The 17810-nt window shown below is 41.3% G+C and overlaps 1 protein-coding gene across 1 annotated transcript in view; it reads left to right on the forward strand.

Moving 5' to 3' along the window:
- Positions 1-17810, forward strand: part of TEX9 (testis expressed 9) — a 1071864-nt gene that overhangs the window by 771418 nt on the left and 282636 nt on the right. The window contains exon 7 of the mRNA XM_044085454.1: positions 6040-6218. Coding sequence (XP_043941389.1) covers positions 6040-6218 — 179 coding nt within the window. The remainder of the gene's footprint in view (positions 1-6039; positions 6219-17810) is intronic.

Genomic DNA, 17810 nt, shown 5'->3' on the forward strand with positions numbered 1-17810 from the left:
TTAGTGTAGAGTCATCTGCATATTGAGTACAGGTGGCATCGGGGATGACTGTATGGAGGTCATTAATAAAGACTGAAAAGAGAAGAGGTCCTAATATGGAGCCTTGAGGAACTCCTATGGTATTTGGTAACAGGCAAGAGAGCTTATTCTGCCACAGTACTGCTTGTTGCCTACCAGAGAGGTAGGCATGAAACCAGTCGAGAGCTTGGTTGTCTAAGTACATGGTTTTCAGAGTGTGGAGAAGTAGCTGGTGGTTAACCATGTTGAAGGCTTTGGACAAGTCCAGAAAGAGAGCTGAGGATATTTTTTTGTTATTTCGGTTATGGTTAATTATATCGGTAAAAGAGAGGAGGGCAGTTGATGTACTGGGGTGGGGTCTAAATCCATGTTGTGAGTTGGTCAGTAGTTTATTCTGGATGAGATAGTATAGAAGTTGTTTGTGCACACACTTTTCCATGATTTTGGCAAGTGGTGACAATATGGCTATTGGCCTATAGTTTGATAGTTCTGTGGATAAGCTACCTTTATGGAGTGGTATAACATAGCATATTTTCCAAATTGAGGGGATTGTAGCCTCTGTTATGGTTCGATTAATTAGGATCGAGATGGGGTATGCTATGACATCTGCAGCTTTTTGCAGATATTCGGCTGGGAGAAGATCTGCAGAAAGGGTAGCTGGCTTTAGCTTCTTCAATAAGGATTGGATAAAGGATGTGGAGACAGGTTGGAGGTTAAAGGAGAGTAGTGTCTTGGGTATAGAATCTGTTATTCAGGAGCAGGTAGTAGATAGTTGGTTGGCTAAGGACTGAATAGTCTCGGTAAAGAAAGTATTAAAGGTATTTGCTATTTCTTCTGGGCTTTTATCACATAATGTTCCTGGGGTAGGAGTGGAGGATTTACCTGGATGGAGAAGATTATTTAAACCTGCCCAGAACCTTTGAGGGTTGTTTTGATGTTTATGTTGTAGATGGCAGTAATAGTTTTTTTTGTCAAGTGTGATGGCTTTTTTAGTCTCATTTCTTAGCTGTTGGAATTTAATACGATCTTGGGGTGACTTGGTAGTACGCCATTTGGCTCATGCTTTGTTTCTAAGTGTAATTATAGATTTGGAGTCTTTTGTTAGCCAAGGTGCTATTTGTGTTTTAATTTTGATTGACCATTTTGGAGCATGAGAATCAAGTATGGTAAGAAATGTGGCATTAAAATATGTTACTGCCTCATCTAGGGGAAGGTACTTTAGATTTGACCAGTTACAGGATTTGAGTTCTGTTTGAAATTTTGTGGGTTCAAAATTTTTCTTGTTTCTGACAGACCTGTAAATGGGTAATCGAGAGCTGACTGTTTTGTCTTTCCTTATGTATGTGATGAGGTGATCACTAAGGTCATTGGGAAGAGTCCCAGACATGTACATATGGGGATGACTGTTAATGAGTATCCAATCTAGGATACTCTCTTTTTGGTTAGAATTACCTATTCTGGTGGAGGAGGATATGGTCTGTGAGAATCCATGGAGGTTTATAAGGGTGGGGTTGGAGTCTGAGGAACATAGGTTCCAGTCAATATTAACATCGTCCAGAACAATAGTTTCTTGAGGGTAGTTGTTAGATATCCAATTATGAGTGTTCTCCAGTGTGTCAGAGATGTTCCCGGGGGGGGTGTAGATCCCAGTTAGATTTATGCTTTTTTGTTTGTTTAGTTGTAGTTTTAGAGATAATATTTCAGCATTGGAGATCTGGGGTGGTTGAATGGGGTTAACTATGATGTTAAATGTGCTTTTATATAGCACAGCTATCCCACCTCCCTTTTTCTTTGTACGATCAGCCCTGAGTATGTTATACCCAGGTGGTAAGATCTTATTATCTTTGGTTGATGGCTTAAGTCAGGTTTCTGTTAGAAACATTATATCAGGGAGGTAAGTTGCTAAAAGGGCATTCAGGTTATGTACTTTGTTGTTTAGGCTTCTTATGTTTAGGTGGCAAATTAGGAGGGAGTTAGCTGACCTGAGAGAAAATGGTGGGGTAGTAGAGTTTGGGGTTGAGGATGGGCCTGGGTTAGGATGGATGTCTCCGTCTTTAGTTATATTTTTTCTTAGGTAATCTAATAGTCTCATGAGTTTAAATAATAGTTTTGACCATATTTGGATTTAGGGAACTTTTGGTTTGATTTATTAAGATACAGGTTATTAGGTTTTGTTGTTTTAGAGGCTGGATAGTAAGTGCTGTGTTCAGCAATAAGTGGAGATAAGGGGGTACAGGTTTGATATTTAGGGTAGTGGAAACCTGAGTATTGCTGATCTTCATAACTGGTTAGGAGGTATGGTATAATTATAAGGGGTAGAATGAGAGGTATGATTTTGAGTGTTGCCTTTAAAATAGTGGGTGGGATGGCCTTCATTGCCTTAGGGTGATGGTAAATTGCCCTAGAGGGATGTTAATGGTTAATTTGGAAAGTGGTGGAAGGGGGAGGGAGATGATAGGGAAGTGGCTTTGTATGGCTAGAAAAGAGGTGGGGGTGTGGCTTTATAGCTATAAATGTAGCACTACTGGGGGCGGGTGGGATATGGGGGCAGGGTGGGGCGCGGAGCGAGCCTGAGTGGAGCGAGCCCGAGCGGAGCAGGGCTAAACCTGCACCAAACTTTCCAAGGGCCAGTGAATAAAGTAAGTGCTTAGAGGAACCTTTTATTCTACAATATTGTTCACCAAGCATAAAACTATTCCCTCTCTCTATTGTTAAGGTAAACTACGATTTCTGCTAGAGTTATCTAGGGGAGTTGATTTAATTAGCTGGGATTAGGTGGTTTATTGCCGTGCTTTCAACCCAGTACACTTGCTTTAAATGTAATATTTATAAGATTTATTTGTACTTTACAGTAGGTAAGTATTGACCTTGGCCGTTTTTATATTTGTAGTGGGACTGTTGAATAGAGCTTGTCCGTACGTTCGTACCAAATATAGCAACCTTCTTTAAAGCAGGTTTTGTAAGTTGTAGCCAAGTGGGGAATTAAAGGACAGTACCGGAATGGAGATACAATACAGTAACACAAGGCTTACTTTAGAAAGCTTCTGTCATGTAGACACAGTTAATCAATCATACAGTAAAATTGCTGACATGATACAGTCTAGTATTTCTACATTGAATATATCAGAAGTTAGTTCAGTAGAGGCTACAATGTGATTGAAATGTCTTTCAAATACAAGAATACTGCTCCTCAAATGTTAAGCAAGTCAGCAGGGAAGTCTGTACCCCCACACTGGACCTTTTATAACTACTAACATTTATCAGCAGACAAATCGTCCAGTAATTTTAGGCCCTCAAACAGTATAGTCACAGTAACTTATTTTTGTAATGCATGACAATTGTGCAATATTAAATAGTGAATTGTAACTGTATATCACAGCTCAAAAATGCACTTATAGCAGTTAAAACAGCTTTAAAACAAAGACTCTATCAGTTTAACCAGTGCTAACGTCCCTAATACTTAGTTGCTAAGAGATATTTACAGGAATATTCGCACTATTGCTAAAGAGATATATACAGAAGTATTCACTTTTCCCAGCAAGAGATATTTACAGGAATATTCACACTATTGCTAAAGAGATATATACAGAAGTATTCACTTTTCCCAGCAACTTTTACAACCTTACCGGTTATGCAGCACTAGCGTCTTATAACACGCTGTCGCCCGGAGATTTCCATATACAATATTCTTTTAATGCTTTATCACAGTGTACAATCAAAGGTTCTAACAGCTGACCAGAATTATGGTCTCCTCAAGCTGTCGCTAAGAGATATATACAGAAATATACATATAAGATAGCAGCATTTACATACCCTGATTTAGAGGCAGCCGATTAGGTTCAGAAACACAGCAGTTTAAAAAATGGCGGAATCTGCAGGGAGAAAAATAACCTTGCATACGTCGGAGGTAGGGGGAGGAGTTATAAGGCAGGAGAATCCTAGACCACACTTTCCACTACAGTAACACAATCCTTTTAGCAGTGTTACCAACTAAACCTGCACCAAACTTTCCAAGGGCCAGTGAATAAAGTAAGTGTTTAGAGGAACCTTTTATTCTATAATATAGTTCACCAAGCATAAAAATATTCCCTCTCTCTATTGTTAAGGTAAACTACATAGGAAGTAATTTCGAAAAAGTACGAACCATACTGTTGATAAAACAACAAGGACCTATATATACATATAGATAGATATATATATATATATATACATATATATATATATGGTGGTGCTGCGGTAGCATTGTCGCCTCACTCGATTCTCAGCTTGAGCGTCTTCTGTGTGGAGACATGCATGAATGGGCGTACCTTTGTTGAAGGTTGTGCATCAGAGCTGGCAACTCGGCACGTAAAAATCTACTGCCAATCATTAGCAGACCGGAGTTCCGCTGTGGCAACCCCTAACCAGGAAAAGCCGAAAGAAGACATATATATATATATATATATATAAATATATATATACATATATATATATATATACATACATATATATATATACATATATATATATATATATATATATATATATATATATATATATATATATATATATATATATATATATATATATATAGATATATATATATATATATATATATATATATATACATACATATACATACACACACACACGTTTTTTTTTGTTACTTTTCAAGTACATGGGCAAAAGAAGATGTTCAGTGGAGAGAAGGAAAATGTTAAGTGGGTGCAGTCAACAGACAAGACAGCAGAACAGCATAAAGGCTGACAGATGAGTACAATTTTGAAGAGTACTACAAAAAATAGGATTATGTGCTAATGAAAGCTCAGTAGGCAAAAAAGAGGATGCTTGCAGTATTTTTGTGGTCATATCAGTTTTGGATGGAGACTGAGCTGGACTTTATTTAATGGGATGAAATTTTGACCCCATCATCTTTAAAAGAAAGGTAATTATTATCAGTTTCATCAGTGTTATGGAAGCTGTGGGTGCAGAGGACCTAAGCATTGACAGCACTGTATTGTCTGCTTATGTATGGATAGAGAGGAGCAGCAGAGCACTGACATGGTTAGGAAGCTGGAGAATGAAATGCATTGAGGGTGATTGAGAGCACTGTATTGTCTGCTTATGTATGGATGGATACAGAGGAGCAGCAGAGCACTGACATGGTTAGGAAGCTGGAGAATGAAATGCACTGAGGGTCAGACTGACATGCCTTACTGGGAGGACTCATGGGTTCTTAGAGTGGAGATTGTGCAACTTTTCTTCTGGTTAAACAATGAGCCAGTTGATAGGTAGCAACACTTCTGAGACAGCTTGGAATATTCAGTGACCAGTCAATAAAGACAGGTTTGAATATGCCTGAGAATTTTATAGCTAATTTAATAAAAACAAGGGAGGTGTGAGAATCTTAATAATAACAGTGTGCAATTTTGTGATCCATATGAAATATCAGTGCTGGTGTAAAAACATGTGAAGTTCATTCTTAAGAACACAGATTCTAAACTTGGTGAAGACCATGCTTTAATATTAATTGCATGCATTGAAACATAATTAATATAAACAAATAAAGCAAACGGGTATCGCACTGCAACGGACAAACGTGGAACTGTCCAAAATAAAATAATAATAGAGACAAGCAAATAATATCCAATGGCAGTTCACCAAGAACAAACTGGTCAAGGTTCATTTAAATACAGACGTCAAACAATCAGCTCAAATATCATATTCCATCAAATTTAAAGTGAAAACACATATTAAAAACTTTAGTATTTCGTGTTCTTGATGGTCTGATGAAGCATTATGTGAAAGCGCTAACATATTTTTACTGAATAAATTTATTTTTATATGACTGAACTGTTTAGTCGTTTGCCTGGTTCGTGGACTGCTATTGGATAATACTTACTTGGCTCCATAATTAATATAAACTTTGTTCTGCATACATGAGTATTATGGCCTTTTCGAGAAAACAGACAGCTAGAGATATGTTTGATGGAGTTTAGATTCAGAGTAATTAAACAGAATCACACTTTATTTTTAAAACAGTATGAAGTCCAAAAATATTGAAGTACATGCAGCTGATGATGTTGCCATTCCAGAGGATTTCACAGACTTCTCCCTTGCAAAAACAATTTCTAAAATTGAGGGCAAGCTGGAGGAAGGTGCCCTACCTGAAGACATTGAAGATGACATAATGCCAGGTGTGGGCTGTGAAATGGGAGCAGGTAAATTATTTGCATCTTTGATTTTGACTTTTCATAATTTCGTATATGAAATTTAAACAAGCTTGATGCACTTACTGAGAGAGATTGTTTAAAGCTAGTGTTTCAGGCTCACAAAATCCCTTAAGTTACTACTCACTTGACATTTGTTTTAAAGCACAACCATTTGTCAGTAATTGATGTCTTATATGCATAGAAAGGCATATGGCCAAAAGCTGTGTGTATCTTTCCACAACTTTACATGTAGCTGTCATACTACAGCCAGCATCCTGAAGTGCATTAAAACACGATTGTGGAAATAATTCACTTTTATATGTTTATATATTTTGTAACAGTTTTCACATTAGGATTTGCGGTAATATTTAGAAGTGCAGGAAATAATATTCACTTTGATAGATTTGTTGAGCAGAGCATAGTAGTAGTATATGCTAACAATGTTTTTAGATTAGCTTAATTTAATGTTTTATCTGCTTATTTGAAAAAGTGATTAATTCTGAGGATTGAAACAATGAAACTCCCTAAAACTGCTTACCAGACTGTTCTGTATTTTATGAACATCTCTGCTGCTCTTACACTGTTCCTGTTGCATCTTCATTGGATGTGCCTTAATGACGTAGTTACTACTCAGATATGTTTCATATCAGTATGACGTGTTGCAGAAATAGAAGTTGAAACAAGTGCTAGAAGTCCCTTATAAATCGTTTACTATATGCTTAGAGCTATTTCCTCACCTGACAAAATGTGCTGCAGTGGTATAAGGATCCACTCAGTCAGTGATAAAGCTTATCTGTTTTTGCACACTACTACAAATAAAGTTCAGAAAATGGAAAGTAGTGCATACTAATGCTTTATATGTTATATGATTTAGGATTCCTCCCACATTCCAAATACATGCAGTAAGTGGACTGGATACTCTAAATTGGGCATAGATGCGAGTTTCCATGTTAGTGAGTGGTATGAAAGAACAACTGCTGCAGGACTAGCCATCTGGCGCTGTGAACCTTTGCTCTAGATGATTGCCACTCTTGAAGTGACACCCCAACCCGATGTGCAGAAATGGGAAAGGGGCTTGTTGATGGATGGATTTAAGACCAGGATGACTGTCTGTATGCTTAAGCAATGGCAAGGTGTGATTTTTTTTTTTTTTTTTTTTTTTTTTGTGGTTTACTCCCAGATGGCATGGTTTTGTTATAAGTCTAAAGCCAGATCGACCAAGTGATCTGGTCAAGAGGAACTAAATTCCAAAATATTTCTGTAATGTGTTATTAGCAAATGAGGATCTTGCACAGGTGTACCATACACCTTAGCAGTTATACATGGCCATGAAAGTAGGAATAGAACAGTACAGGGGAGGTAGGAAAGCTGATCTAACAAGAAGTTATGTGTTTTGGGATGCCCAGTAGTAAAACTACTATGAGAAAATATTAAGGGAGTGGGAATGTATTTTTAAAAATCAAGCCCCTGCAAGTTGGAAGTTTGCATTATTTAGATTTGATGGGAAAGCAGGAAGTTGAACTTTAAGGGAAAATGAAAATGTTCTTTTTGTGGGGTGGTAGGGGGGTCAAGAGCCTTACTACAAGAGTCTAGAAAGGAAAAATACACTGCAATGCAAATGTAATAACGGAAAACAATTTTAAGAAATATAGAACGGTAGTTTCAGCACAAGTGGGTAGAAAGAGAGAGAAGGTACTGGGAGGTGGGAGAGTTTCTGGAAAAGATGTGGGAATGCATACATTGTAAATAACAACATATAATGTGTAACTGTGGTCCCAATTTACTATAGCTGTGTGACAAGTTTAAACTATTATAAAAACCTGGTTAATAATATTTCACTGTTGGAGTTTGAATGATGATGTTAAGACTTTATTGGTGATGTATATTTGTTTGTGTGCTGTACAGTGTTATATTCACTGTATGCTTTGGCCAGTGTTCATTTTTAACACCTTTATTGAATTATCACTTAAGACATAGGCAAACATACATTTATATAAAAGAAAACAAACCATATTAATGTGTTCCTAGTTACAAACATTATACATCACATATATTTTTTCTATAACTATCATAAACCCAACATTACATAACTTGTTCAGTTACTGCCTTCCCTTAAATCTCACTTTTCTTCCAAAATGTTATTCTGCATGTATTGTTCCCACAGTTACCAATGTACATTCTTAAGAGTATGTGTTTATATAAATTTGCTGTTTTAAAAGAAAAAAATAAATGTTTGTTTAAAAAGAAACACACTTCTGCCCTACCACAGACTATTGAAATTATACTGTGGTTTAAGCAGCTGTGTTTTAAGCTGAAGTACCTAATTTGTTGTCAGCGTGTAGTAATGCAGTAATAGTTGTTTGAGCTGTACTTTTCCCCATTGCTATTGTAGAAGATGGTCATACTGTTATTTTCTTTGAAAGGAAATTATATTGGTGGTGTAAAATAAATCCTTGCTTTTCTTAGAATTTACAGTCCTGGCTCCCTGTCCTATTGTTTCTAACACAGCCTGTACATTAGTCTACAGCTCAGAAAGCTCCTGCCTGGTGCCCTGCAGAGTTCCACAGCAGCAGAGAGACAAAAGAGAGACTTTGGAGTAATAAAGTATAATTTTTCTGCATTTTCTTGCTGTCTTTAGCTAATTCCACCTAAAACGCTGATGTTCTAGAGTTTCTGTGATTTAAAAAGCTTGTTTCAGCTACATATTGTACTTATTTTTACTGCCTGCACTTTAGCAAAGTCGTTTTTGTGTTTAAATTACCTGTTTAACTGTTGTAGGCTACACACTCAAGTGTGATAGCCATTTCTCTGCATTTAAATTTTTTTTGTTTTTTTTTATTGTATCTGCTTTATTTTCTGAAAAAAAGCAAAAATATATACTTGTTTTCCCGCCTTTCTAAGCTAGTATAGTCCAGTTTTCAGGTTAGTGCTGAATTCAGGGCTTTGTTACAAGTTTCTGCGTTTCCCCATACCTTACTTGGATAGAAGGAAGTTTCTCTGTTCACTGTGAGAGAGGGAGCTTTGGGCAGCCTATCTGTCCTTGGAGGAGTGGTTTCAACCCAGAAATTAGTAGTTTATTGGCCATTTTGGGCTAATTTGTATCTCTTTCATTTCCCTGCTATAAAACCCACATTTGCAAGGTTTTTTGCAAGTATACAGCTCAGCAAGCTCCTGCCTGGTGCCCTGCAGAGTTCTTCAGCAGCAGAGAGACAAAAGAGAGACTTTGGAGTGATTAAGGATCATTTTTCTGCATTTTCTTGCTGCCTTTAGCTAATTCCACCTAAAATGCTGATTTTCTAGAGTTTCTGTGATTTAAAAAGCTTGTTTCAGCTACATATTGTACTCATTTTACTGCCTGCACTTTAACAAAGTCGTTTTTGTGTTTAAATTACCTATTTAACTGTTGTAGACTACACACTCAAGTGTGATAGCCATTTCTGTGCATTTAAAGTGTTTTTTTGATTGTATCTGCTTTATTTTCTGAAACAAAAAAAAAAAACTTGTTTTCCCACCTTTCTAAGCTGGTATAGTCCAGTTTTCAGGTTAGTGCTGAATTCAGGGCTGTGTTACACATTTCTGTGTTTGCCCATACCTTACTTGGATAGAAGGAAGCTTTTCTGTTCACTGTGAGAGAGGGAGCTCTGAGCAGCCTATCTGTCCCTGGAGGAGTGGTTTCATCCCAGAAATTAGTAGTTTGTTGGCCATTTTGGGCTAACTTCTATCTCTTTCATTTCCCTGCTTTAAAAGCCGCATTTGTGTGGTTTTGCATGCTGGGGAACACCAGTTAGGTAGGGTATAACTATTCCCGGCTCCACTAAAGGCTACTGTTCAGTTTTCCCTTGGAACTAGACAAACTTTCAACTTAAGAACTCAAACCATTCACTTCTCATCCCGGCACTTTCTCAAAACTCATAGCAAGCACTAATAAACCTTAGCAGTAGACCCCCCTATACTGTAGAGAAGTACAAGGCTCTCTATTTGACCTTACCAGCCAATCAGTTCACTGTACCTATCCAGGCATGTCCAAAGGGCAGTTTCAGGTGTACTATCCGGTCCAACTGGTGAATCTGGGCATTTTGAAGCAATGTTACAATTGCCTCATGTACACAGACAACTCTCTCCTCCTCCCACCAAACACTAATACATGCAAGAGATGCAATTATACAACCCAAGACTGGACCAGGCAGTCAACAGGAGAAGGGAATTACTTGCATCACAACACCAGTCTCACATAGACCTATGAAACCAGCACCAGCAAAAAACACACATAAATACACGAAAACATACAGGCTCTAAATAAAATTCTGCAAAAGCAACAGAGACCTCCAAAGCAGACATCCAAGCAACCTCCACCCCCAACACAAACCATGAAACACATACTTCACAAAACCAGTGTGCCACACAATCACAGCCCTTAAGGCAAAATAACATACCCAACACACTAGTAATAGGTGACTCTATAGTCAGGCACATGACGTCCCACTCACTAGGCTGAACAAGGAGAAGGTTACTGTTAGCTGCCTGTCGGGTGCTAGGATCTACCACATAACACAAGCACTCAGTTCACTCCAGAACAAGTACAAATATGACTCTGTCATTGTCCATGTTGGTGTGAATGACCTGAGCCGTACCACCCTGGACTACATGAAAAGAAACATGGAGGAGCTCAATGATCACGCAGCCCAGGCCAGTATGACCCTGACCCTGAGTAGCATCCTGCCCTCACCAAGAATGATACCACAGTATAGAGAAAAAATTATCAATTTCAACAATTGGCTAAGCTTCTGGTGTCATTCAAAGAGGATCCAGTGTCTGTCAGCCTGGGATGACATGCTCGACAAGCCACGCTGCTTCGCTAGAGAAGGCTTGCACCTGTCACCCTTAGGCTTTCGAATACTGGCCAAGGCTCTTGCCACCCCCATAGTCCCTTTTTTAGGCAAGGCTCAAAAGACAAAGCCACCACTGTAAATAGCACAAGTAACAAAAAACCTGAGGGTAATGCTACTCAATGCCAGAAGTCTAAATCTCAAAATGCACGCATTCGAGGCACTCCTCAGTATGGAGAAAATCAATATATGTGCAGTAGCAGAAACCTGGTTTAAGTCTCCAGAGAGCACCCCAGCACTACCAAACTACAACTCCTACCATACATTTTGGCCACAAAACCCGGACCGAAATACAAAAGGCAGGGGAGTATCCATATTCATCAAGGATACCCACACCTCCAGGTTAGTGGCACACCACGATGCTTCAGAGATCATCCACATGCAACTAATAACAGGCAAAACTGCTATTCAAATTATAGCTTGCTACAGATCACCCACCATGTCCCAGGACCCCCACTCTGCATTCCTGGAAACACTGGGAAACATAAACATCCTACCAAACACCCTGATATTGGGTGATTTCAATTACCCAAACATTAACTGGGAGAACTACTCAAGTACAAACTCCCTTGCCCAAAATTTCCTAGAATTTATAAACTCAAATGCCCTGGATCAACTGGTCAACACCACCGCCAGAGGTGACAACATATTGGACCTGGCCATCACCAACATGGGCGACCAGTGTTCCACAACGGAGGTCAACCCCTCGCTAGTTAGATCTGACCATAAACTAATCACTCTGGATATCCACATTCCGCCACCACCCCCAGTCAAAAGAAACCACCGTGAAAAACTTTTCAAAAGCAAATGTCACGTTACTTAAGACAGAGGTGGAAAGTTTCAAAGCCCCCATGCTAAAGGATAACGCTGTCCAAGCTGCAAAATCCTTTACTAATGGACTCTACTGACACCTACAAGAATGCATGGATCATGCTATCCCAAGCAAAACCAAGACTCACTCCTCCAAGAAAAGGAAACCAGTCTGGTGGATCCCTGCCATAAACAAGCTATACAATAAAAGGAGGAGACTAGTACAGAAAAGAGTAAAATCCCAAGAAGGGAAGACATCCCTGATCAGTATCAGCAAGAAACTACATTCCCTCATAAAATCATCCAAGGCTAGCTTTGAAAGAAAAATTGCCATGGACTCCAAAGATAACCACAAGGCATTCTTTAGCTATGTCAAGAATCTAAGTGGCAATTCTCAGATCTGCTCAGAGTTAGTGCAGAATGGCACAAAATACACTGATCTGACTGATATAGACAACATCCTGGCAGACAGGTTCAGTGCTTCAGGGAAAGCCGGTCCCGTTCCGCTTTTGACATTGTGGAGAGGGTTCTCTTTGGAGGATCGAGACCCCTCACTCTTTCCTCGAAGTCCACCCCTGAGCCCATGCAACTGAGTTTGTCATCCATTATCCAGTCCTCCCAGGGTCAGCCTGTATCAGGTATGCCCCAAACCGTTCCCCTTGACGAATACGAGATGGTTTGTGAGCCCTCCCCGGAGAGTCCCCCCAAGGAGGCCCCTCACAAATGCCAGTGCAAAAGGAGGCACTTGGACTCCCCTGAGTCCCTCACAGAAGATACTGACTTGGAGGAAGGGGAAGATTCCCCAAGATCACCCCCCGAAGATGTCTCCTTCGTTGACATAATGGAAATTCTTCTTCAGAGGGGGGGTTGGTCCACCCGAAAACCTTCCTCGGATGAGTCATTATTTCTGGAGTCATTCGATACAGACCCATTTACTTCTTGGGTGTCTCCCCAGCCGACCCTCTGGTGGACCTTATTACCACCAAAGCCTGGAAAGAACCGGACACTGTAGAGCCAATACCCAAATGGCCCGACCAGTTGATGCCATGGTGGTGGTGGCAGCCACCAAAAAGGAACTCACCCAGGAAAGTTCCTCGGTCCATCCCCCGGACAAGGAGTCAAGGGCGATGGATCATCTTGGAAAGTGGACTTTTGCTTCAGCCACCTTTGCTATAAGGGTGCTGAATTACATGGCCCCTGTAATCAAACTGCAGCGTGACCTTGTGAAAGAGTACCCTGAGTCTCCCCCGAAGTCCATTTCGGCCGAGGATAAATGGACATTCTCGGCTCGTATGGCCACTCTCAAGTCTGTGTTAAATATGTCCATGCGTTTACTCTCTCATGCCACTGAGGGAGCTGCTAGGGCAGCCGGGTCCGGTATTGCCATGAGGCGTTATGCCTGGCTCCAGCTTTGCAATTTTTCGTAGCCTTTCATGGCGTCCTTCGCTAACCCTCCCTTTGACGGTCTGACCCTGTTCGGGAAGACCGTTTGAGATACGCTTGTCCAGAGTCAGAAGGATGGGAAAACGCTGTCAGCCATCAGGATCCGCTTCTCTAACCCTCAAAGGTCCATCTCCAAGAACCAGCATGGGCAAAAGAAGCTGTGGTTCTGGAAATCTCAGCAGTCCTCAAACACTCAGGACTCCTTCTCCCCTAGAGGCAGAGGGGGGCAAGGTGGATGCCGGCCCAGAGGCAGAGGAGGACCGAAAAACTTCGGGTCATGAGAACCTTTTTCCGACCGACCGGCGCATCAGCCCTGAGGGGTTGCCCGACTGCTCCTCTTTGGAGGCAGTTGGGGGGGACGCTTCTCGAGGCACCTAGCCCAATGGGAGTCTATCCAATCAGATCGCTGGGTGCTTCGAATAGTATCCAGAGGCTCTTCTATTCCCTTCATAAACAACCCCCTATGCACAAGGTGCCCCCCGGATGTCCCACCCGCTCAAAGGAAGGCGGCAGCTTTGGAGATGAGAAAGCTGCTAGAGAAAAGAGCAATCCAGCGAGTGCCCCCAGACCAGTCCAGATCAGGCATCTATTCCAGGTTCTTTTTGGTGCCAAAAAAATGGGGGACTTAAGGCCGATTCTCGACGTATCCGCAATTAACCTGTCCATTGCCAAGGAAAAGTTCTGGATGGTTACTCTACAGTCTATCTTGCCCTTCTTACAGGAGGAAGACTGGATGTGCTCAATAGACCTCAAGGATGCGTACTACCATATTCTGATGGACAAGCGATCCAGGAGGTTCCTCCGCTTTTGGCTAGGAGCCAGTCATTACCAGTTCAGGGTCTTACCCTTCAGTCTCACCACAGCCCCCAGGGTGTTTACCAAGTTCATGGCAGTCGTAGCAGCCCACCTGAGGCTTCAGAGCATTCAGGTCTTTCCGTACCTGGACAACTGGCTTCTCACTGCCTCCACCAGGCATCAACTTGTACTAGCCAGGGATTTCTTTCTTTAGTTGTCTACCCGGCTGGGGATCATGATAAATCTCAAGAAGTCTTCCCTCCAACCTGTTCAAATTCTAGACTTCATAGGAGCAAGAATAGACTCTCTTCAGGCCAGGATATGTTTGACTCCAGACAGACTTCACAGCCTGGCCCTTCACGTATTGGCGCTTCTTCAGTCTCCTGCACCCTATGGCAGCAGCTATAAATCTGATTGCTTGTGCACGTCTGCATATGAGAGTGTTACAGTGGACGTTACAAGTTCAGTGGTCTCTTCTACTACATTAGTCTCTAGACTTTCCGATTCCTCCGGGCAGTGTGTGCAAAAATTTCCTCGTGGTGGCTTCAGTCCCAGGAATTGCGAGAAGGACACCCTTTTGTTTCACCTCTGCCCCAAGCCACGGTGACTATGGACACCTCCCGTTTAGGGTGGGGGGTACTGCTCGGGCAGGACTGTCCAAGGCACGTGGACTCAGAGTGAGACTGTTCTGGATATAAACATTCTAGAGATGAGAGCAGTCCTTTTAGCGTTACAGGTCCTTCATGCCTCTTTTCCTCTGGGAACTATTACTATCCAGTCAGACAATATGTCAGTGGTCTGGTACATCAACAAACAGGGGGGAACCAGGTCTTATCCACTTTGTTGAGAGGCCATGAGAGTGTGGGAATGGGCGATCTCCACCAACCGCTTTCTGATAGCAATGCACATTCCGGGTCGGTCCAACATCTTAACAGACAAATTGAGCAGAACTATCCTTTCACTTTACAAGTGGTCTCTGAACCCTCATGTAGTGGAACAGATCTTCCTCAGGTGGGGTCAGCCTTGCTGCGATTTCTTCGCATCGCCGTCCAATGCGAAGTGCAACGAGTTTTTTTTGCTCTAATTCCCCTGACGGGGGAAGCTCCCAGAGGCACTCTTGTCCATGCTTGGCCACCTGGTCTTCTTTACGCATTTCCCTCGCTTCCACTCATGACAAAATTCTTACAGAAAGCCCATTGGTTGGGGAGCAGTTATCCTCATAGCACCATTCTGGCCTCGTCAAGTTTGGTTCCCTTGCCTATGGTCTCATCTCCTAGCTCCGCCCTGGATGTTGCATCCCATTCTGGATCTTATTCATCATCCCTGGGGAATTCTTCCTCAGAATCTGGACAGCCTCAAACTCACAGCTTGGTTACTCCAGTTCCCTTAGTTGCTAGGACTCCCGGTATCTCTTCCCCAGTTAAAGCCATCCTGGTAGCGGCACATAAGTCCTCTACCAGGAAAGTTTACAGTAGTAAGTGGAAACGTTTTTCCATTTGGGCTTCACAGAGAAATCTGGACCCCTTTACCGCTCCGGGCCCAGCAGTGTTAGACTTTTTGTCTCATATTTTCCAGCAAGGGGTCAGCTCTTCACAGTGAAGGTACAGCTGGCAGCTATTTCCCATTTTCATGTAGGGGAAAATTCAGGCTCCCTAGCTGCTGCCATTATTTGCAAGACGTTTTTTGAAAAAGGTACTTTTCTTCTGAGGCCTCCTGTTAAGAATCCTTCCCCTCCATGGGATGACTTTAGTTCTTCAGGCCTTAGTCGTGCTGCCATTCGAGCCCGCAGCATCAGTTGACTTGAAATTCTTGTCATGGAAGATGGCCTTCCTGGTGGCTATTACTTCAGCCAGGAGAGTGTCAGAGCTTCAGGCACTGTGTATGAAACCCCCACACCTAGTTTTTCATAAGGATAGGGTATCTCTCAGGACTAACCCGTCTTTTCTTCCTAAAGTTGCTTCTGAGTCAAATATTAATCAGTCGATTAATTTGCCTGTATTTTTCCCTAATTTTCAAAATAAAGGGGAATATAAACTCCATTTGCTTGATGTGCACAGGCAATTACGTTTTTATTTGCATAGATCCAAACCTTTCCGTAAATCGGATCAGCTTTTTGTTTCCTTTGCTAGACCCTTTTTGGGAAAACCAGTTCCAAAAGTGACTATCACAAAGTGGATTCTGCTTTGTATTTTACAAGTTTATAGAGAACTTGGATTACCATCACCAGAAGGGGTTCATGCTCACTCCACCCATTCTATGGCTACTTCGGCTACATTCTGGTCTAAAGTTTCCTTGGACAATATCTGCTCAGCAGCTACCTGGGCCTCCTCTTACACCTTCATTACTCATTATAAGCTAGATTTGGTGTCTAGAGGTAGGGCTTCCTTTGGCTCTGCAGTACTCCAGAATATTCTTCCTTAAGGGCCTTCCAAGATTCGGGTAGCTGGGGACTCTGTCCCACAGGTTGATGATCAAATGAAGTTAACTACTTCAGATAAAGAAGTTATGTACTCACCATAACATTCCATCTGAGTAGTTAGACTTCCTTGGTCAGCAACCTTCCCCCCTCCTTCCTCCTGACCTTGATGGTTATTTCTCTGTTTGGGCAGCTGGGGACTCTGTCCCACAGGCTGATGATCAAATGAAGTTAACTACTTCAGATAAAGAAGTTATGTACTCACCATAACATTCCATCTGAGTAGTTAGACTTCATTTGTCAGCAACCTTCCCCCTGACCTTGATGGTTATTTCTCTGTTTGGGCTCGATGTTCTGAATTTGGCGAGCCTGGTGTATGAGGTCAGGTCAGGTCTTTTTGGCTTAGGTTGTTGGTTTTCACATTGTTAGGTGGCAAACTTGATCTGAGGATTGGAAGGAGGTTGCAGTGTAGCATGGGTAAGTGGGAGGAGCTTGGAGCTCGGATCTTTAGCTTGGAAAGCTGCCGGCGCGAATCCGTATCGGATCCGGAACCCACAGGTTGCTGACAAATGAAGTCTAACTACTCAGATGGAACGATGTTATGGTGAGTACATAACTTCTTTGTTAGACATGGCACATACAAAGGCATTTTTTCTGTTCATAAGGATGATTTTTTTTTTTTTTTTTTTTTTTTTTTTTTTTTTTTTTAATTTAGCCAGGAGTTTATTGCAGGCATTCTATCCTGGAGTAGAATTCTATACCAGAAGATTAACTGTGTCAGTATATTCCTGAGAAAAAATATGTCAGACTATTCTGACATAGAAGGAGACTGGACTTTTTCTTTGTCTGATTTTCAAGCCCAAGACTCTGAATCAGAGTAAAGTTTTCCCTCTACAACTCCACCAGAGAAGTTTCCCTTTTCTAAGACTAGTTCCAGGATAAATGATGTACAGTACTTTTGTGGGTACAAATGGATGTTCCCCTAAACTGATAAGATATTAGGATATGATGCAAGCGGATTTACCTCATGCAATATCTATTCCTCCTATTATGCCAGCCTTGAAGGATGTGTTAAATGCTGCCTGCAGTAACCCTGCCCCTCAGCTTTCAGTACCCAAAAAAGGCAGAACACTTATTAATACCAGCCCTTGCCCTGTGAACGAGAAGGTAGGATATTAGATTTCATAAGGGAATTTTCTACATTGTATTCTGCCACATGTTGACGGCTTGTGGAATTGTTCTGCTATATTT

Source organism: Protopterus annectens, chromosome 10.part0, assembly GCF_019279795.1.
Source record: "Protopterus annectens isolate FY-2018-M chromosome 10.part0, PAN1.0, whole genome shotgun sequence".
NCBI classification, from domain to species: Eukaryota; Metazoa; Chordata; order Ceratodontiformes; family Protopteridae; genus Protopterus; species Protopterus annectens.